Source organism: Lissotriton helveticus, chromosome 8 (assembly GCF_964261635.1).
Source record: "Lissotriton helveticus chromosome 8, aLisHel1.1, whole genome shotgun sequence".
Lineage (NCBI taxonomy): Eukaryota > Metazoa > Chordata > Amphibia > Caudata > Salamandridae > Lissotriton > Lissotriton helveticus.
The window spans coordinates 6,194,973-6,217,341 of record NC_136069.1 but is presented as its reverse complement, the minus strand read 5'-3'; the positions used below and the strand labels follow the sequence as shown (position 1 = coordinate 6,217,341).

The 22,369-nt window shown below is 51.5% G+C and overlaps 1 protein-coding gene across 5 annotated transcripts in view; it reads left to right on the top strand.

Annotated features, from left to right (window-relative positions):
* SPAG17 (sperm associated antigen 17) overlaps positions 1–22,369 on the top strand; it is a 1,244,773-nt gene that overhangs the window by 731,862 nt on the left and 490,542 nt on the right. For 3 of the 5 annotated variants that reach the window (XM_078656351.1, XM_078656350.1, XM_078656347.1), the window contains 2 exons: positions 13,473–13,584; positions 15,252–15,386. In XM_078656351.1, coding sequence (XP_078512477.1) covers positions 13,473–13,584; positions 15,252–15,386 — 247 coding nt within the window. The remainder of the gene's footprint in view (positions 1–13,472; positions 13,585–15,251; positions 15,387–22,369) is intronic. The other 2 variants (XM_078656349.1, XM_078656348.1) reach the window with 1 other exon arrangement.

Here is a 22,369-nt window from a genome sequence, read left to right as displayed (position 1 = left end):
TGAAAAAGTCCCGTTCCAACAGAGAGGACAAGGGTTCTACTCCCGTTTCTTCCTTATAAAAAAGAAATCGGGGGAATGGCGGCCAATTTTAGATTTGCGCAGCCTCAACAAATTCCTCAAGAAGCAGGGCTTTCGCATGGTCACGCTTTCAGAAATCCTAAACTGTCTGAACGAAGGAGATTTTTTAGCTTCCCTGAACATGGAGGATGCATACTTCCACATCCCCATCCATCCCAAGCATTGCAAATATCTTCGGTTCAATGTGGCTGGCGCCCATTATCAGTTCAAAGTACTACAGTTCGGCCTCAAGTCGGCACCAAGAATATTCACACAGTGCCTGGCCCCGGTAGCAGCAACACTGCGCTCTTGGGGAATCCAAGTTTTCCCGTACTTGAACGATTGGACGATTGGTTACTCAAGGGCCCTTCAATAAACAGTGTACAGGACGCCATGACAAGCTGTCATGCTCTTTTTGCTTCTCTGGGCCTGACTGTAAATGTCAGCAAATCCCAACTGCAACCGAAACAAGTCCTGCCTTTCTTAGGTGCACTTCTAGACACAATACTATGCAAAGCGTTCCTATCACAGACGAGGCAACTCCGTTTGCAAAAATTGGCAATTCAAATCTCAAAAAGAAGGTCCGACTGTTTGCTTCCCTCTTGGGAATGTGTTCGTCAGCCATAAATCTCATCCCATTGGCACGCCTCAGGATGCGACCTCTGCAGGAAGAGCTGCATCATCAATGGAAGCAGGCAACAGGTTCCTTCGAGGATATTATCAAGGTCACTCCGCGCATGGTAAATGCTCTGGGGTGGTGGTCACAGTTGCACAATCTGAAGCAAGGAGTGTCATTCATACAGATGCCTCCAGACTTCATACTTACAACGGATGCGTCCATGGAGGGATGGGGAGGCCATCTCCAAGATCTCCAAGTCCAAGGCAGGTGGACTCAAGATTACAAATAGCGTCACATCAACAGTCTGGAGTTGAGAGCCATCTTCCTGTCTCTGCAAGCGTGTCTCCCCAGAATAGCGGGATCTTTGGTGTTGGTACGAACCGACAATACCACCAGCATGTTCTATGTGAACAAACAAGGAGGAACAAGATCTATGACGCTGTCGCAGGAAGCTCAAGAGTTATGGGAATGGGTTACACTGCACAACATAACTCTCAGAGCAGAGCATGTCAAAGGCCTCCAGAATACACTAGCGGACAAGCTCAGCAGATCCCTGTCAGATTGCCACGAGTGGGAGTTAGATCAAACTCAATTGCACAAAGTGTTCCAGACCTGGGGCAAACCACAGTTGGATTTGTTCGCAACGCAGCAGAACAAAAAATGTCGGTTTTACGCCAGCAGGTGGTCAAGGGGGAATTCCCTGTCCATGCGATGGTCAGGGATTTATGCTTACGATTTTCCCCCGATTCCGTTGATACCAAGGGTGTTGCACAAAATGAAATTCGAGAGTTGCCGATTGATACTCATTGCTCCAAGATGGCCATGCCAGTATTGGTTTCAGGAACTCATGTTGTTGTCTCAGGATCATCCAAATCGCTTCCTTCCGTCTCCAACACTACTGTCAAGGAACGAGGGACAGGTTCTTCACCCAGATCCGCAATCTCTAAAATTGCACGCATGGCTCCTGACTTCTTAGAGTTTGAGCACCTTCAAATTCCGCTAGACTGCAGAGATATTTTAAGGAAGTCGCGAGCTCAAAGTACTTTGAAAACTTACCGGCTAAAATGGAAAAGGTTCTGCTCATGGTGTGTCTCCAACAATGTCCACCCGATTAATGTTATGTTATGTTATGTTAAAGGTTTGTTGAGCGCGACAGCTGCCCCAGCAACGGGGCGTCCCGGCGCTAAGAACCATAGCACAACCTACTGGAGTGAGGGAAGGGAGAAAAGGGACCTACAGACATGGAAAGAGGTGAGTTTTAATTGCTTTACGGAAAGTGAGTAGGTTGTCGATGCAGCGGATGTGGAGGGGTAGGGAGTTCCATAGTTTTGCCGCCAGAAGTCTAAAGGAGCGACCTCCGATGCGGCTGAACTTTGTGCGAGGGACCACTACTAAATGTTGACCCATGGAGCGAAGATTGCGTTGGGGGGTGTATGGAGTAAGCAGAAGAGGTTCTTCCTTACCTTCTACACTTAGCTCGCTCTGGCCTCTCCTTTTCATCAATAAAGATTCACCCGGCAGCCCTGTCCAGATTCAGTGTCTAATGTTCCATCACTATGTTCGTCCTCTCTAATCAAACAGTTTATGAGAAGACTTTTCCGAGTTTATCCTCCGATTCCGCATCCCCCACCGGAGTGGGAACTCAATACAGTTCTTTCACAGCTTATGAAGCATCCATTCGAACCTATTCATAAGGCTGGGATCAAATACCTTACATGGAAAGTTGCCTTACTCCTAGCTTTGACATCAGCTAGAAGAGTAAGTGAGATACAAGCGTTCACCATTAAAGAACCCTTCCTCTATTTTTCACAGGATTGCGTCACTCTCAGAACGAACCCTTCATTTATACCCAAGGTCCCATCACAATTTCATTTGAATGAACCAGTTTGTCTAAAGGTCTTCTTTCCAAATCCGACTACACCAGCAGAAAGAACACTGCATTCCTTAGACGTCAAACGTTGTCTGAAATTCTACTTGCAGAGGACAAAGAACTTCAGAAAATCTGATCAACTGTTTGTAGCTTATGGACAGACCACGTTGGGAGCAGCTGTCACCAAGGCTACAATTTCTAGATGGATAGCTTCAGCGATCCAATTCTGCCATACCAAGTCAAACAGACCACTGACAAGAAATGTCAGAGCGCATTCTACGAGGGCTGTAGCGGCATCTACAGCGTTATTCGCGGGGGTGAAGCTTGAGGACATCTATCTGAAAGAGACACGTTAGTGATAGATTCCTTACCTTAGAATATCCCTAGGCGTCAGACTGGATCTGGAAATTTTTGCGTAGCAATACCCCTGCGCGTCGGTAGGCGTCGTCCGCGGCTCCGCCTCCATCGTCGGTGTCGTTAGCGCCGGAATGACGTCGTCGGAGGTCAGTTCTTCTTTTTTCCGCGCCAGCTAGCGCAGATCCGGAGAAGCTCTACCCCTAGTCATTTTTTTGACTAAACTTTTTGATCTTTTTGATCATTTCTCTACTCGAGTCTTCGACTCCAACGGTGCCGGTAGGGATGCCCGGGTTCAAGCCCTGTTCGAAGTGCGACCGACTGATGTCGGTCACGGACCCCCATCGCCGGTGCCTGAAGTGCTTAGGCCTCGACCACGACGACCGCACCTGCTCCGACTGCCGGGCCCTGACGTCGAAGGCTAGGCGGGAGCTGTCCCGCAAGCGGCTCGAGCTCCGGCAGTCGGCCCCGCGCCATTCCAGGTCCCGGTCCCATGGGAGGTCGAGGGACCGGTCGCGGGGTCGGAGTCCCCGCAGCTCCAGGAGTGGACATCGGTCGTCGGGATCCAAGTCCTCAGGTAAGAGGTATGAGAGGTCGGATCGGCATCATCGCTCCTCCGACCCACCCCGACGCTCGCACGATGCGACCGGGGGTTCGGGCGACACCGCCCACGCGAGAGAGTCGCAAGCGTCGCTGCCTGCCCCACACCTTCGGGTCCCTGGGCACGGCGCGACACCGTAGGAGGTCGAGTGGTACCTCATGGCCATGAGGTCCCTCCCTCCTCAGCCGGGTCCCGCGGCGCCTCCGGGCCCGGTGGTCCCGGCTGGAGGCCCTAGCGAGTCGGGCGCTTCGGCCCTGACGCCGCCGGGTGCTTCGGCCCCGGCGCCGCCGGCGACTTCGGTCCCGGCGCCGCAGGACCTCACTGGATCCGCTTCCGGATCCGGGGCGTCGCTGGTCGACCTCGCGACCTCACCGGCGCCGGCCCCGAGGGTGTCACCCCCGGCGCCTATTGTGGACGCCGTCCCCAATCTTCCCTTCGGTCCTACTCTGGCGCCGGAACGGCGCCGTTGGGCGCCGCTTCAGACGGCCTTTGGAGATTTTTATTTCCATGAGGAGGTCCAGTCTGTTGACCCTGGGTTACAGGAGACTGGTGACGGAGGTGATTGGAGGGGTCTGAGGACCCTCTGGCACAGGAGTGCCAGTCTCAAGAGGACTGGACATATGAGCTTGGAGAGGCCAGTGGTATTGACACCTTGCCAGACACTGGATTTGTCTCCCCTCCCACCGTGGCTACGGAGGAGGGGTTGCTTATAGCGTAGTGTTGACGAGGGCAGCCAAGGCCTTGGGCCTTGAGCTCCCCGTTGCAGCCGTGAGGACTAACCTCCTCACTGAGGTTCTTAAACCGCAGGCAAGCTCCAGTGAGCCTCTGCTGCCGTTTAATGAAGCCTTATGTGACGTTCATGTGGGTACTTGGTCCAAGCCCGCCACAGGTCCGCCTGTGGATAGGAACGTGGCCAGACGCTACCGCCCGGCTCCGGGCGACCCTTGCTTTTTGTCCACCCATCCCACCCCCGAGAGCCTGGTTATCCAGGCCTCCACTTCCCAGACCGCATTCCCGACGGCCCCGCCCGATTGGGAATCCAAGAGATATGAACTGTTCGGGAAGAAGGTGTTCTCGTCCCTGAGTTTGGGACTGCGGTCTGTCAATACCGCGTGTCTCTTGGGCCGCTACACCCACACCCTGTGGGACACGGTTGCGGACGTGCTGCCGCAATGCCCGGAGGAGGTCTGGGCTAAACTCGCCCAAGCCCTTGTGGAGGGTCGAGATGCGGCACGATACTCTATCCGGTGTGGGCTGGATACCACGGACTCACTGGGCAGGGCGATGGCAACGACAGTGGGGGTTAGACGCCACGCCTGGTTGAGGTCCGCCAATTTTTCGGCCGATGTCCAGGCCACTCTTCTGGACATGCCGTTCGATGGCCGTCGCCTTTTTGGCGACAAGGCAGACCATGCGCTGGAGCGCTTTAAGGACTCCAGGGCTACGGCCAAGTCCTTAGGCCTTTCGGCCACGCGCCAGCAATCGGGTGCCTTTCGCTCCTTTCGTGGCCACGGAAGGGGCGTCCCCACACGTGCTGCCAGCCACGCACCTCAGAATGCCCAGCAGCGCGGTGGCGGCGGTCGGGGTCAGCGGCGAGGCCAGTCCACACCTCCCTCCGCAGCACCTGCCTCAAAACCTTCCTAGTCCGAGTTTTCAGGCCCATGTGACGCCTGTGGGAGGTAGGGTTCGCCATCACCACTCCCACTGGCGCACTGTCACGTCGGACAGGTGGGTGCTGCAAATCGTTCGAAGGGGCTACTCCCTCCCCTTCGAGGCGACCCCTCCAGCCATGCCACCGCAATTCCACCGCGTGTCGGGGGATCACTTGCAACTTCTGCAAGAGGAAGTCACGGCCCTCTTGGCCAAGGGGGCCATCGAGCACGTTCCTGGGCCAGAAGTAGGGTGTGGATGTTACTCCCACTACTTTCTGGTTCCCAAGAAGGGCAAGGGGGCCTGCGCCTTATCTTGGACCTACGGAACGTCAACGGCTTCCTCCGACAAGAGAAGTTCAAGATGCTGACTTTGGCTCAGGTCTTAGCTGCCCTGGACCCCGGAGACTGGATGGTAGCGTTGGACTTGCAGGACACTTATTTTCACATCCCCGTCCTGCCGGCCCACCGGCGTTACCTGAGGTTCACGGTAGGCTACGAGCACTTTCAGTTTACCGTGCTCCCCTTCGGCCTTACCAGCACCCCACGGGTGTTCACGAAGGTGATGGCGGTGGTCGCAGCTCATCTGCGCAGGTTAGGGGTGTCAGTCTTCCCCTTCCTCGACGACTGGTTGTTGAAGGTGGGCTCGCCCCAGACAGTCGTCAGCCACCTCCAGACTACGGCCCACCTCCTGCACTTGCTGGGGTTCTCCATCAATGTGCCGAAGTCGCACCTGTGTCCCTCTCAGAAGCTCCTCTTCATCGGAGCAGTTCTGGACTCGGCGCAGTTTCGGGTTTATCCTCCCGAACAGCGGGTTCGGGATATTCAGGCTCTGGTTCCACTCTTCCAGCCTTTATCCCGAGTCTCGGTCAGGTTGACGCTGCGGCTTCTGGGACCGATGGCCTCCTGCATCCTTCTGGTGCGTCACGCCGGGTGGCGGATGCGGGCTCTGCAGTGGGACCTGAAATTTCAGTGGGTCCAGCATCAGGGCAACTTGTCCGACCATGTCTTGATCTCAGAGGGCACTGCGAGACAGTTGCAGTGGTAGCTCACGGACCGTGATCGGGTCAGTGGCAGATCCCTCTCCCTACCCCACCCGGAGCACGTAGTTGTGATGGACGCGTCCCTCCAGGGCTGGGGTGGCCACATGGGAGAGGCGGAGATCAGAGGACTCTGGTCTCCGGCGGAGGCCCGGCTCCACATCAACCTGTTGGAGTTACGGGCGATTCATCTAGCACTGAAGGCATTCCTCCCCTCTGTCCGGGAGTGTAGTGCAGGTGTTCACGGACAACACCACCGCCATGTGGTACTGCAACAAACAGGGCGGGGTTGGGTCGTGGACCCTATGCCAGGAGGCTCTGCGCCTCTGGCAGTGGCTGGAACGTCAGGACGTGACCCTGGTGGTTCAACACCTGGCAGGTTCTCTGAACGCCAGGGCGGACGAGCTCAGCCGTCGGTGCATGATGGATCACGAATGGCGTCTGAGCTTGGACGTGGCGCAAGGCCTCTTTCAGCAATAGGGAGAGCCTTGGTTAGATCTATTCGCCACCGAAGAGAACGCGCAATGTCATCAGTTCTGCGCGTTGGAATTTCCAAGGCGGCGCTCGCTCGGAGACGCTTTTCATCGCGAGTGGAGTTGCGGTCTATTGTACGCCTTTCCGCCTATACCACTTCTGCCCAGAGTACTGAAGAAGATCAGGCGCGACCGTGCCCAGGTTATCCTTGTGGCTCCAGACTGGGCACGAAGATACTGGTATCCCGAGCTACTCAGCATGTCAGTCGATCCCCCGATTCGTCTGCCTCTTCGGGAGGACCTTCTGTCGCAGCAGGGGACGGTCCTCCACCCGAACCTGTCCAGCCTCCACCTACAAGCTTGGAGATTGAGCGGCGACAGTGGAGGCCATTTGACTTGCCTCCCGAAGTCTGTAATGTCATTCTGGCAGCCAGGCGTCCCTCCACAAAGTCGGTATACGCCTGCAGGTGGAACAGATTTGTGGCATGGTGCACAGCAAAGGCTGTGGACCCACTCTCTGCCCCCCTTTCTGAGGTTCTCCTCTTTCTTCTTTCTCTTGCCCAGCAGGGATCTGCTCTGGGCACTATCAAGGGGTACCTTTCTGCCCTTTCCGCCTTCTTAAGGCTACCTGATCAGCCTTCTCTGTTCAAGTCCCCTATTGTAAATAGATTTCTTAAGGGCATCACACACATGTTCCCTCCTGTTCCCTTTGGGATGCCCCAGTGGGACTTGAACCTTGTTCTTACTTTCCTGATGTGCGCTCCCTTTGAGCCACTTCACAACTGTCCTCTTCGCCTTCTAACTCTGAAGACTGCTTTCCTGGTTGCCGTCACCTCTGCCAGGAGAGTGAGTGAGCTCCAGGCACTTTCTTGTACTCCACCTTTCCTTTCTGTCCATCCGGACAAGGTTGTGTTGCGTACCAAGCCATCTTTCCTGCCCAAGGTTGTCTCAGACTTCCACATCGGGCAGTCCATCACCCTGCCAACGTCCTTTCCGCCTCCGCATCCCTCTAAAGAGGAAGAGCGGCTCCACCGTCTGGACCCAAAACGTGCGCTTTCATTTTACTTGGATCGCACACGCCAGTTCCGGGTGGATGACCAACTCTTTGTTGGTTACGTGGGCGCTAAGAAGGGGAAGGCAGTACACAAGCGGACCATTTCCCGGTGGATCATCTTGTGTATCCAGGCATGTTACTCCATGGCTAAGAAGGAGCCCCCTGTTGGATTGAGGGCTCATTCCATCCGGGCCACGGCGATTACTACTGCCCTGGGCCGGGGGGTGCCCTTGCAGGACATTTGCCAGGCAGCTACGTGGGCCTCGTTGCACACGTTCGCACGACACTACTGCCTGAACAGTCAAGTCCGGAGGGATGGCTTCTTTGGCCGTTCCGTCCTCCAGGATTTTCTGGTGTGATTATTGGTTCGCAGACCCACCACCGGGGTTGGTATTGCTGGGGTATCTATTCTAAGGTAAGGAATCTATCACTAACGTGTCTCTTTCAGATGCACAAGTTACTACTTTAGTTGGTGATAGATTCCTTACCGACCCACCCATCCTCCCCGTTCTGCGAACCGATATCTATGGTTAAGGTCATCCCCTTTCAGGGCCCTAGTTTCTTGGCACCAGTGTTGGTTCTATCATGGCTCTGCGTATATGGCGCGGAAAAGCTGTGTATCAGAACTGATGTCAGCGCGCATGGGCGGCGTCTAAGTACTCCGACAACGTCATTCCGGTGCTAACGACGCCGACGACGGACGCGGAGCCGCGGACGACGCCTACCGACGCGCAGGGGTATTGCTACGCAAAAATTTCCGGATCCAGTCTGACGCCTGGGGATATTCTAAGGTAAGGAATCTATCACTAACTAATATCTCTTACAGATACATCGTTACACAAGTAGTAACTTGTGCGTCGTGCTGCGACATGGAAAAATGTCCATACATTCACCAGACATTACTACCTGCAATCAACAAGCCAGAGAGATGCAGCAGTTGGACAAGCCGTCTTGCGACACCTGTTTGTTTAAAGAAATTCTCAGGTAACATATACTTGGTTTCTTTTATGTATGTTCTTTTATAAATGAAGTCATTTTAATGTGATTGAAAACATGTTCATATGATATATCTATACTGGTATTTCAAATGCATTTATAAGCTTTTATTCATCTTTGTCTGTGACAATAACATGTGAAACATTTGTTAATTGATTAATGATGGTTTTAATGGGAGTGTTCCAGTACAAGTCCCTCACCATCGGCAACCGACTATTATCTGGTTTACTGCTTGCTATTCTGATTCAGGCATGTGAATCTATGAAAGATACCCCAATACTGGATAAGAAAACAAGTTACTTACCTGTAACTTCAGTTATCCAGTATTGGTATCTTTCATAGATTCACATGCACCTGCCCTCCTCCCCGGAGAGTCAGTTCTCTAGATTTGGGAGACTTGTTCCCCACTTGTGCTACGAAAATCTGAGGAGAACTGGCTCTGCAGAGAGGGTTCTAGAGGGTGCTGACAGCTGATTGGCTGTGACAAAGACTTGGGTCTTTTCAGCATAATGAGGTAGATAGGCTACTGCAATCTAGGCCTCAGGCCTGTATTTAGGGCCTACTACTATAAGTTACTTTTGGCACGGCTTTTATATATACCGTGGGACTCCCGCCTCGGCGACGGGGAATGATTCAGGCATGTGAATCTATGAAAGATACCAATACTGGATAACTGAAGTTACAGGTAAGTAACTTGTTTTCTTTCTCCAGCTGAACTGCCTGCTCGTGGAGAATATCATTGGAGGGGACTGGAACCTTGCTCGAGATGCAGTCCTTGAAAGGACAGGGTCCCAGTGTACATGCAACTATGCAGATAGGGCTCTACTGGGAGATGTGACCTCGGACCGTGGTGTGGTGGACCACTGGTGTCTCAGCCACCCATCAGACAAGGAGTACATCTTCCTCTCACCGGTCCACGGCACACAATCTAGGCTGGACTACTTCCTCATCTCCCAGAAATTGGTTGTTCTTGTCGAAGAGTCCCACATATTGGAAGGTTCACTATCTGACCAATCCCCGGTTCTCTTGTCCCTCAACTTGGGCCTAACCTCAGCAGACCGCAAACCATGGCGCCTGGACATACAGTGATATTGTACCCCTGAAGGTAAGTCTTAATTGAAAGCCCATGTTTCCACATATTTGTCGGACAATAGGGGTTCAGTGAAATCCCACAGAATTCTATGGGAAGCCACAAAGGCAATGATACAGGGCCTTATCATGAATGATGCTGCCGTGTCCAATAAACATGCAACTCTCCTACGGACCGAATTGGAGGAGCAGATAGCCTCCCTTACCACCACCACCACTACTCCACCCATCCACCCTGCCTAACCGCCGCTGCCTGGAACAGGCCTGCATGGCCCTCAACAGCCTCTTTGTCTCCAAGGCTGAATATGCACTGCAGCGCCTGAAAGCAAGGGGAGAAGGCGGGCCGCATACTGGTTGCCCAACTGAGACAATGGGAGGCTGCCATGGCTATCCTCTCATATACTTGACGAGTGCGGAGATCCTCACCTCACCACAGGACATTGTCAATGATTTCGCCTCATTCTACAGGACATTGTATAACCCAGAGTCACTGGTAAGTGCAGAACTTGTGGCTAACGTTTTGGAGGGCGTGGACGTCCCCACACTATCGGACAAGAGCAGAGAACTACTGGCGTGGGAGATCTGTAAGGAGGAAATCGTGTGTGCCATCTCCAAAATGCCCTATCACAAATCTCTGGGTGGGGACGGGTTCCCTGCGGAGTTCTGTAGATGGTCAGGTGCGGAGGTAATCGAATCCTTGCATGCCACCTTCTAGGAGGCAGAGTGGGCAGTACCATTGGGACCTATCTCCAACAGGGCGGTGATCACGGTTCTGCCCAACCTGGGAGGGATCCATTACTATGTGCCAGCTATAGACCCATCTTGCTGTTGAATGGTAACATCAAGATCCTCGCCAGTATCCTGGTGTCGCGACTTGGCAAGGTCATCTCCTCCCTTGTCCACCACACGCAGGTTGGCTTCGTACCAAGACGGTCCTCTAGGAATCATCTTCGCACCCTGGTCCCCACGCTTTTGGTGGCCAGGGAATTCCCAGCTGATGCGGTGGCCCTTTCCCTGGACGCCTATGAGGCGTTCAATCGCATCGAGTGGGGTTACCTCTTTGCCACCAAGAAAAGGTTGGACTGGGAGACCAATTTATCACCAAAGTGCGACTGCTGTATGAATGCCCCACTGCCCAGGTCAACTGCTGGGGGTTCCGCTCAGACCCCTTCTGGTCCAAAGAGGCACACACCGGGGCTGCTTCCTCTTTCCCGTCCTATTTCTATTGGCCATGGAACCCCTGGTCTCTGCTGTCCGCCACTTGACTCGCATAGCGTAGCGGGCGTTCCTCGTGCGGATTGTCCAAGATCAATCTCTAGGCCGACGATGTCCTGCCCACCCTTACAGACGATCTCCGCTCTTTTCCGGCCCTGTTGGAAGTCATTGATAATTTTGCGGCTCTATCCCGTTACAAAGTGAACTGGGACAAGAGCAAGGCCTCATCTGGCACTACGAAAGTGGGGATGTATGTATGTATGTATCGCATATTTTTATAGCGCTGACTGTCACCCAAAGGGTATCCTGGCGCTTTGACTCTTCTAGACCATTCACGATGTTACACTGTCACGATGTTAAACTGCCCTAGGAAAAAGGTGGGATTTCAATCCTTTTTTAAAGGAGGTAAGATCCCCAGCGCTCCTTAAGAGCAAAGGTAAGGAGTTCCAAAGTTTGGCCGCAGTAAATCCAAAGGAACGGCCTCCCATCCATGGCTACCCTTTCTGTTGGAAACATACCTGGGGATCTTGGTCAATAGAGGGCTGGATGGGATGATGTGGGACAAACTGGACCCCCTGCTAGCCCAGATGAAACTTGACGTTGAGAAGTGGTCTCTCTTGGGGTTCTCCATGTGGGGCAGGGTGCAGGCGGTGAGAATTGTCACTCTACTGCGCTTCACCTATACACTGCAAAAAAACACCACTGGGTACGGGCTCTCAAGCAGCAAGGCCTATACACTGGGCATGCTACCCGTATTAGTACCTTTAGCCACCCTCCATCTCATTGACGCTCGCATCTGGTCCTTTGTGTGGGGCTCCTCTAGGCCCTGGTTAGCTCCGTCCAAGCTCATGGCGCGTCGTTCATGTGGAGACCTGGGTCTTCCATCAGTAGAGCATTATGCCCTGGCTCTTCGCCTCTCGCAACTGGTATACTTGCTCCCCGACATCCTAGACCCACCGCAGTTGGCTCTCACGGAACGAATGCTCCTCTTCGGAGGCGAGGGACTTAACCTTCTCTATGGGGATCACATCCCCCAGCCACTTAGCCCTCACACTGTACTGCAGGCCTCGCAAAAGCCCTGGTCACGCACCCACTGCCCCTTTGGGGTGGACCCACATTCGCACGCTAAGGCGCCATTGTTGGGCAATGATGGTCTACATATTGGTGGCCGGGCTCTACTCATGACCCCTTGGATGCAGTCGGGCACCCAAACCCTGGACCGAATCCTGAATGATGGGGACTTGAACCCTTCGGCCGTTTACGGGAGGAGTTTGGCCTTCATCCGCGGCAAGCCTGGTGCTACCTGCAACTGGGGCACTGCCTGCAATGTTGCCTGGGCCCACACCCCTAGTCTCTACCACCATCGCCAGTAGTGGCTTACCTTGCTACATGGGGCCACAACAAAGGAGTGATGTCGGGGCTTTACTGTGTACACTCGGGCCATCTCTTTCCCAACCTCTTCTACGCAGCCTCCGAGCCAAATGGCAGACCCTCCTGCAGATCTCCCTGGAGGATGAGGACTGCTCTGACATTCTGGATGTCCTGGAAAGGGGCACCTGGGAACCCCACTTAAAATGTAGCCTCTTCAAAACGCTCCATGACTGGCACTGGACATTGAGAAAATTGAACAGGACAGGACACCTCCTGCACGCCAACTGCTGGAAATGCGCAAGAACACGCTGCGATATCACTCATATCCTTAGCGAGTGTCCCTCAAACAAGTCTTTCTGGTCCCATGTTGGGAACACTCTGAGAGCGTCTATGCCACTGCAACTTCCCCTCTCCCCTACAGTCCTTCTCCTCCATGACTCTGGGGATTCTCCAGACCTATCCTCCCACAGCGTCGCCTCCTCCACACGACTCTGGCCACGGCCAAGATATGTATCCTCTGCCAATGGAGGTCGCCCACGCCCCATCACCGGAAGACTGGACAGTGGTAATGATACAGACGGCATTACACAAACGTATCTACAACCTTCAAGACCAGACTAAGGTGTTCATGCAGATATGGGTCCTTTTCCTGAGAGATGATTCCTGAACTGGAGGATACCATGGCCATCCTCCTTCTCCCATCCCACCGCGGGCACTGAGATCAGTGCCCTTGCATGCTGTTTAGTCGACTCTTGCCGTTCCTGAGTGAGGCCTCCTACAGTACATCCAACGCTACAGCTTTCCTGTGTCATCTGTTGGAGGGGTCCTACATCCTTAGGCATATGAGGGCATGGAGCAACCTGTCACAGGTAAGTAGCTTCTACATTACATCAAAAACTACAGCTTTCCTACGTCATCTGTTGGGGGCGGTCTTACATCTCAAGGCATATGAGGGCATGGAACAAATTGTCACAGGTAAGTAGCTTCTACTGTACATCCAATGCTGCAGCTTTCCTGCCTCATCTGTTGGTGGTCATACATCTCAAACCATCATTGACTTGTTGCCCCTCTCTCTTCACTCTAGTTTTCTGGATACAATATGGGAGACAGCCTCATTCAGGTTTCAGGGGGCGGCTGGTTCCTGTACCCGAGTGATGGAGGGCAGATCCATGTGGAGAAAGTTGTGTTTGAAAAGGGTAAGTTAAAGAAAAGTTACAAACTTTCAGTGAAACCTGACAAATATTTGGTTTACAAGCTGTTTTCGATTTGTCAAGTTCCACATCTGATTCAAGACAAGAGTTAATATGTAACAAATGAAAGCTGTTTAGAGGAGCTGACAGACCTTCTTTTGTGTGTATGTACCTGCTCATGTAGAGCGGTATGGATGTAACCTATCAAAAAGGCAGTTGAGCATTGTACAGGGTCAAAGGCAAGTGTACAGCCAACAACTCACTAGGGAGGTAGCTGGTTTCTAAGAGCCAAAGTAGAATGTTACGTCATTGTGATGTGGTGTTCTTTAAAGAGTCCATATACTCTAAAATATCCTGTGGTGAGCTTCTGAGCTCTGGCGGGATTACGGCCGTTATGGAGGATTGGCGTTTGGGCGTATAGGGCCCATTGATACGGAATATGGAATCTGGGCTGAATATTTGGACTTTGATTACTATATCACCACAGGGAATCTTGGAGTATATGGACTGTTTATCTTGAGGATACTATATATAACCCAAGCCCTGAAGAAGTTCTGTTTTACAGAATGAAACGCATCGGCTGTGGCACAAAACTTTAAGAAAATAAAAGCATTTAAGCAAGAACCACAAATCATCTTTTTTGATAAGGACTGTATGATATGACCTGATCATATAAATTTCACTTCTGTGCCTCTAGACTTATGTGTCATGGCTGCGTGGGAACTGAGATCCACCGGAGATGATGAGCTTGTCAGGCAGGCAAGGTACTGGTGGTGAAGGCTTTGTACATGATGGAGTTGGTGTAGGCCGGCAAGGTTAGCCAATAGAATTCCATCAAGATGAGGGAGATGTGATCGTATTTCTTCAAGCCGTGGATAAGTCATGCTGCGGCTTATAGGCTGCTCTTTAGGGTGGACCTTCTGGAGTCTGGGAGGCCCACATTCGAGAGTACTAGGGTAGGGCTTGAATACCTGATCTAAAGTCGCTGTCCGGGAGGAATGGTTTCACTTCTTCAGTAGAGCGAGCAGCTAGCAGGCCATCTTTGCTTTCTGGGCAATGCCTTTCTTGAGGGTGAGGTTTGTGTCCAGGGTGAATAAAACGACTTGACAGTTTATGAAAGTTAGGGTCGAACCGGTCATGTTTTATGTCATTCAACCAGGCTTGGACTAGCCATTGCTTGGTTTTCTTTACAGATAACAGGAAATCTGGGGTTGAGCTTCAGGCAAGTGTTGGAAATCCAGGTCTGGATGAGGTGTTGTGAGTGTTTGGGGTGTTGGGAGTAGAGAAGAGTTTCCAGTAGAGGGGTCTGAGACAAACTTTCTAGTTATGGAACTATGACAACTGCATGACCCCCCACAGTGTTTGCTGTGACGAGGAGAGGATTCTATACACTAGACCCAGACTGAGGAACTTCAGATGGATTTCAAAAAAGAATTCATGAAATAAGGCCACATTCAGTCCCACCTTTGACCAGGTTTTGCTTAAATACAACAAAGCACATTTTCTATTATGATATAACAGTCACAACACAGGAACTGATTACAAATAATCCTGTAACACAATATCTTGCAGACATCTGGCTTTGCATATGCTGTTTTATATTTCTGTTTATTTTCTTGTTATGACAATGTTTGTGTTTGTTTCTTTTCCTTCCCCTCTGTGTGAATTTGTAGGCCCCACGTTTGTGAAAGTGAAGATTATGAAGGATGGTCACACCTTCTTCATCCACATCACTGACCCGCAGAAGAGACACAGGGAGGAGAATGAAGACGAAGGTGAGGCGGCGACCCAGCTCGCTGACAAGAAAGGTCTGTCCCACTGGGGTATCAGTGACTGCTCGTTCAGGGATGATATTACACTCCTTTCCATGGGCCTGAAAGCATTTTACGAGTCGATGATGCTCCCTTAGGGTACCATGGTGATTGCTGATGTACATGGATGTGCCTGATCCACAATTGTCTGCCTTTAGCAGATATGTAGATCACACGCTCGCTAACTCATTAGAAGATGATTGGCCCAGTGTCTTGGTGACATCTGATAATGTATTTGTAGATGTTGTGCCCTCCATTGTTTTACCTTAATTTTACATCAGCTTATTTATATAGTAGTTTTACTCAAATTTCTTTCTATATCAGAATTAAATAGTACAAAATCAGTGGCACACAGATGGTGAAAATGGGCACATTTGAGCATTACTCCTAACATAGAGTGGGAGAAGAGTTTATGAAAGGAGAAGGCCTGCTTGGACTAGAAACCGCAGCACACTAGCACTGTTGGCATCCGCTCTTCTAAGACTAAAGGTCCCTTGAATGGTGCAGTCCTGACTCTTGTAGCCTGGAAGTACAATGCGGCCATCTTGCATTGGGACTATGTTCTCTATGACACAGTAGAGATCGTCTTGTAATGCACTACAGGCATCACTTTCTGTTAACCCCAATCGAATAGAGCCAAGACCAACTTGCCGGAAGTCCAAATTCAAAAAACATAACGCCCATTAGTAAATCACAAACCACTAGAGTGCCAAGATAGATCTAGGCAAGAGGCGCGCTACCTGAAGACAGGAGAGGTGTATGCTATTGGCATGTGGGGCAGAAGTGGAAGCAATGTCAGAGGATCAGCGGAGAGCCAAGGCTATGAAAGAGGAATGAGTGGGTCAAATGAGTCTGCAGACCTCCAGCACTGGCAGAATGCTTGGATGGAAGTGGTGTGTGGTTACCAAGGAAGAGATCAACGACCACGCGGTGCCCTGAAAAGTAATGGATCCAGATCATTGCAAAACACTGTGAGTAGGCCACGGCAGGAAGAAATGATCACAAAGGTGATGGGTTGAGGAGAAGAATAGGAATGCATTGGTACTCAAACGAGAAGGAGATAAGGACACATTTGAAGCGGGAAGTAAGACTCAGGAATGCTAAATAGGACTCATTCATCTCCATCAGCCCCCGAGGGGTGTGCTATGAGGAGACACAGAGGACAGGAGGAGGGGACAGATGGAGTAGTGATGAATACAGAAGCATCTGTTGTTTCATTGAAACATGAATCAGAAGATAAGACAAAACATGAATTGGAAGAGTGGTCCTAGTGCAGGAGGACCAGGTATGTCTCCGACCAAAGAGAGCTGAGAGAGATGGTGTTAGAGTCAGCAGCAGGAAGAGAGAAGAGGTTAACAGAGCAACGAGAGCGCGCAAGGTTGGTAGAGTTGGCAGAGGGAAGGGAGTGGGGAATTTTTTATTCAAGGGTTTGGCTCACATGTAGAGGATGTGAAATGAAGAGCATACATTGTGCCGTGGTGCAATGGTGCTGATGTGTGTAAAAGACTTGGACTGGTTTGTCCCTCCATGGACAGACTAGGTGTAAGGCTTGTCACAGTGGCTTCTGCCCAGGCCTACTGAGAGGCTTCCTTATGGGCCTGCCTTGGGAGTTGCCTAGGAAGACCTTCTCTGAAAGCTCTAGGTGCCTTCTAACCTTCTCCTGATGGCTAGTAAGCTGTGACCTGGCAAATACAATTTCCTTTTGGGGCATCTGGTAAGATCTACATACTGACTTGTGACTGAAGTCATTTCTAGTCACTGTCTGATGAAGTTGCCTCTGTTTGGGTTAGGTCAGTGTGAAGACATCTAGAGATAGTTTAATATCCCTCCCTTCATTGCTTCCTGTCAGAAAATGTATTTCTTTTGAGGGTTTGTGGCTAGTTTTTAAGACCCTTCTCCATATCGGCCCCTCACAAATGAATGCCCTTTTTTCAATTATACATTCCAGGCAGACCACTTAGATCCTCTTTTTGCAAAAAACGTAGGATCCCTAGATTATGGAAGACAAGATGGGGTGGGCGCTCCCTTTCAGTAGCAGCTGCCAAACTATGGAATAACTTACCTACCTATATCTCAGAGGTGGACTCTTTCATGTCATTTAAAAAACATCTGAAAACCTGACTTTTCTCATCTTAGAATCCCTCTCTTTGCCGCTTCACTCCTGCTGACTCCTCTGTCCCGCTATAGTGCTTTGATACCTTCTGGTTTTAGTGCGCTCTATAAATGTTATCCTATCCTATAATGGTGTCATAATATTTGTGGTTATGCTGTTTACTGTCTGATTGTGCAATCACCGGAAACACTAGTATCCTGTGGTGTCCTATTGACACTGCTTCTTTGCCCACCAGCCAGATTTTCACCAAACGCCATTAAAGAGGCACTGCTTGTAATACTCAGCTCCCATTGGTCAGAACAGCCTCATGTGACCTGAATCCTGGTAACTTCATCTTATATGGGGCAGATCCCCTCCAGCTGCTACAAGATTTACCTGCGAGGGGTTCCACCTCTTTATAAACATGGGAGAACCAGTGAAGTTCTCATCCTAACCCATTCCTGGTGAACCAGACCCACCTGGTCCATCTAACAAGTTTCTGAGAGAAAGCCTCAGCCAGGATGGATTTGCTGCGCTATGAGTGGTCTGTCCTTTTCTTTCACATGTTCTATACGAATGGTAAGTACATTCTGCGTCCCAGGCTGAGAATTGATCTGCACTTCCTCTGAGAGGATACAGTCTCAACACATTTACTATATTGCACTGTGGACGTGAGACTGGGAAACAGAGGCTCATCCTTGCGTCATGTGGCCTTGTCATGAAGAAGCAATAAGAGAATCAGCGTAGTGTGTGGAAATTCATGCAGCTACTATGAGACCAACCTGGTCTATCACAGATCAAAGCACACCACTGAAGCCTGTGTGCTGAGATTGACGATCGAAGACGGAGGATGGAGGATGGAGAGAAAGAAAAGAAACTCTTGGCATCAGTGTGTGTTAGTTGCAGATCAGATGTTGGCCGCTGGAGCCACTCGAGAGAAGGTGACTGTAAGAACTGGGACCGCCAGTTCTCCGGGGGGTAGCATGGCTCGAGCCGGAAGGCAGCCAGGGGCTTGCGTGTAAAGCAGCTACTTAACACACACATCCAATGAAACACACAGTGGCGCAATAATGGAGACCACACCAGTAGTTGTATTTGAAAAATCAAGATCTTTTATAAAGGCTTTCAATTAGGGCAATGCATTTGGCAATTTCATAAGCATTTCAGATAGCATTTCATCAAGACATTTCATAAATCACGTGCAGATTGCATTTCCTGTAAAGGGGTAAGTATTTCAGATAAGCATTTTAGTAAGACTTCTCATTAAAATAACAGCCAGCTCATTTATGCAGTGAAACATTAACTAACCCCGCCTGTTGCATCAGACTCTTTGACAGGCAAAGGGGTAATTGTATGAACCTGAAGGATCCTACAAGAAGCGACAATAGTTATGCATCTCAGTAACACATCAAACCTCTTATGGATGCTTTTCCTAGAAAGGAATAAAACATATCAGCAAGTACTTATCAGTCTAACAAAGAACTTCAAAGAACACAGCCTTTAGTCAACCGTGACAAGCCTTCCTTCTTGTGAATACAGGTCGGCTGCAACCCAGATCAGATCATCAGAATGTTATGGAAGTCCACCTCTGCAAAAAATTCAGTACAGTGAAGTGACTCTCCCTCTCATTAACAGGCTTGTAAATACAGTACACGATGGACTTTTCAGGCTTGTAAATATGAAACACGATGAGTAATTCAGGCTTGTAAATATGCAGGCAAAACGATAAAATGAGGCACATTCAAAAGGGGGGCCAACAAGACCCAGTCACAGTTAACCCCGGGGGAGGGGCGACCTCGGGCCACACATGGCCTACCGCCCTCCTCCCCAGGGGGTTACCTCTCTTGTTCGGCCCACCGGGGCCCTTGCGTGGTTCTCGGGGAGGGAGAGGGCGCTCGGACCCTCTCGAGGCCTCACTCGACCCAGCGCGGTGCAGACGTAGCTTCAGGGCACCGGCGCTGGGGACGAGGCGGGGGCTGCATACGAGGTAAAGCGGAGGGGGCTCTCAGGCTCCACGGCCCCCACCGCAATGATCCTGGGCTTCCCCAAGTGAGGGACGAGGCGCGGGGCGGCAGCCAATCGCTGCGCAGTTCAGGCGCGGGCGAGGCCGATGACGCGGCTCGCGTCCCCCGTCACGTGGTGTGGGCCCCGGGCGGCTTCAGGCCTAGCGCGGCCTGTCAGATTCAATGCGGCGGCCCTCTCCTGGCATCGAGGGCCGCCTAGGGGGATCAAACGCGGCGCTGGACACAGCGCGAAGGCCGGCAGCCCCAGGGCAGGCCGGCAGCGCCTCAGAGGCGTCGCGTGGTCGGCGCTGATGCCGCGGTGACGTGGGGCCTCCTCAGGCAGTCAGGTACAGCGCTTGGCGGTGCTTCTCAGCGCTAGGTGCCGGCAGGGCAGGGAGGCAATTTCGACGATCCCTGACAGGGCAGGCAGCCTCTGACACAGCGCTGGGCAGGAGGGCAGATTACAGCGCTCTACAAGTTAGTCAGTCAGAACTGCAGGCAGGATGGAGACAAATATTATAGCGCTTGTCACACAGTTCAGTCAGGGGGAGACAGGTAGGCCCAGCTGTAGGCAGGGGATGCGCAGGGCAGCTCAGTCCAGTACCTGGTCCCAGAAAGCAGGTTTCTTGGCGCTTGGATGGTTCTGCGCCCATAGTTGCTTGTTTCTTGAAGTTGAAGAGGGGGGGGGTGATGAGTTGAGGGCTTGAAGAATTTCTCCTCAGTCACTGCAGATGGGCCCTGGGGTTCCCTACTACTGGGCCAGATCAGGGGGCTAGCTTTGGACACCTCACCCAGCTTAAGAGGCAGCACCTAGATCCTGTCACTCCCAGTAGCATAGGTTCCCCACTAGGCCCTCCCGCCTAAAACTCCTGCGTGGGTTCCCCAGGTCAGTGATGCCCCAACTGACTAGAAAAAGTTCCCTCCCTTGCTTATATATGCCCAGGTCAGGTGACCACTCTCTAAGGCGGGAAAAGTCAAGTCCGCCTTTCTTCTGGAAGGTTCCAGGAGCTTCCACACTCTAACTATGGACAGGGGTTGGGTGGCTGGTGTTGCAACAATGTATGGGGACCCAGCCTGCTCCTGGCAACTAGGGTGCTACACTAAAAAGACCACGCTGCAGTAGCAGGGGCCAGTGGCAGCCATGTTGAAAGTAGAGAGCACCTGCACCCTAACACAGATTGGCTATGAAAAGGTGCCCGAAGACCTAAGGGCCAATAAAAAGCAGGTGGGAAAAATGAGGCAAGAGCAAAAAATCATGGGGAAAGACCACCCAAGGCTGACAGGTCTAACAGTGACACAGGAAAAATCTTAAAACCGAATTACCTAACCTCATGTAAGGATATGGGAGTTTGGGCATACTGCCACCTGCCCATGATATAGACACCGTACAGTGTCCGGGGTGCTTGCAAGCCTCTGCTGTGAGTGTGTGCCATCTGACAACCTGCCACGGTGCGGATTCCATGTGCAAAGGCAACACAAAAACCTGTGGGCAACTCAGCATCTCTACAGGGAGATGGGTAATGAGAAGTTGTGCACAGTCCCTTGATATGTGCGAGCTGCTCCACGTGACGTCGCTCAGAAGAGAGTTCAGCCTCTGATCACCCTGTGCATGTTTATTTATTTATTTTATTTTATTTGATGAGTTTTATATAGCGCTGGCTAGACCCAGAAGTATCAAATGTTCTTGTGCAGTATTCCATTCTGTGATGGACCTGGTTTTATTTCAGATAAAGCACACTCTGGCTGCGCCAAAGCTGGTCATGTTTGGTATCAAACATGTTGGAATCCTATCAACACTGATTCCAGCATTGGATGTAGGATCCCAGGTACTCGGGGCTCCCCTAGGGAGCCCCCTGTCTTCCCGGTACCAGCCTTTCAGGGTCTAACAGCAAGATCGTGCTGCTGCCAACCAAAGACAGGATTCTGCCCTCTTTCTGCTGAGCCGGGCTTGAGCAGGGGAAGATAGAACAATAAGTTTCCTGTCACAGGGAGGTGTGACCACCTCCCAGACAGGACTAAGTGTATTGGGCTGGGGTAGGGGCGCTTGCCACAGCCACCAGACTGCTTTGAAGGGCACATTTGTTGTGGCGCAGCAGCCAGGGCGGCTGACTCCGGAACACGGCGGCTCACGGTTTGATCCCCGGCACCGGCGTCAGATTAGCCCAGCACCATGTGACTCTGGGCAATAGCTCGCTTAATCTTCTGGAGGGCCCACATCACCTTGATATCCTCGGGTAATTGTTCACCCTTTACAAATACTGGTATTATTATTTATTACACTCAGTTCAGGGAGCCATTGGTTTCCGCTCTGGCGTGAAACTGGACAAAGGACATGTGAGTATTTTCTCCTCTCTCCAGCCCCTCCTCTGGGAGGTATCCCTGAATCGTCCCAATCCTTTCTATAGAGTACTTAAGGGCTTACCTGTGGGTGGCTCATCAGATTCGTCAGGGGACAAGATTCACATCAGAAACCACTTCTATTTCAACTGTTTGGACAGCTTGGACTTCATTGGACTTCGCCTGGAACCGAGACTGCATAAAAGAAGACTCCTGTTGCTCCTGGTCTCGTCGGCCTGCCTGTTTTCTGTGTGTCTGTCCCTGTGCTTCATCCACATTCTTCTTCAGGCCTGTGGGCATCAAGGACACCCGAAGTAATCGTCCTTGGAATGAAGAAGTCTCTCCCTGCATCTGCAGGCACCGCAACAAAGCTGAATGGTCTGCTGTTTCTGAGCTCCCACGGACTCCGAAAGGCTCAGCAACACAGGTGGGGGTTCTGCAATTCCCTCGAGGCCTGCACTATTTTCTCACCAGGTTTGAGGCCAGTATCCCTCGTTGGAACCACTGGAAACGTAACCCTGTGCATTGCGTTGACTTGCCATTGCCAA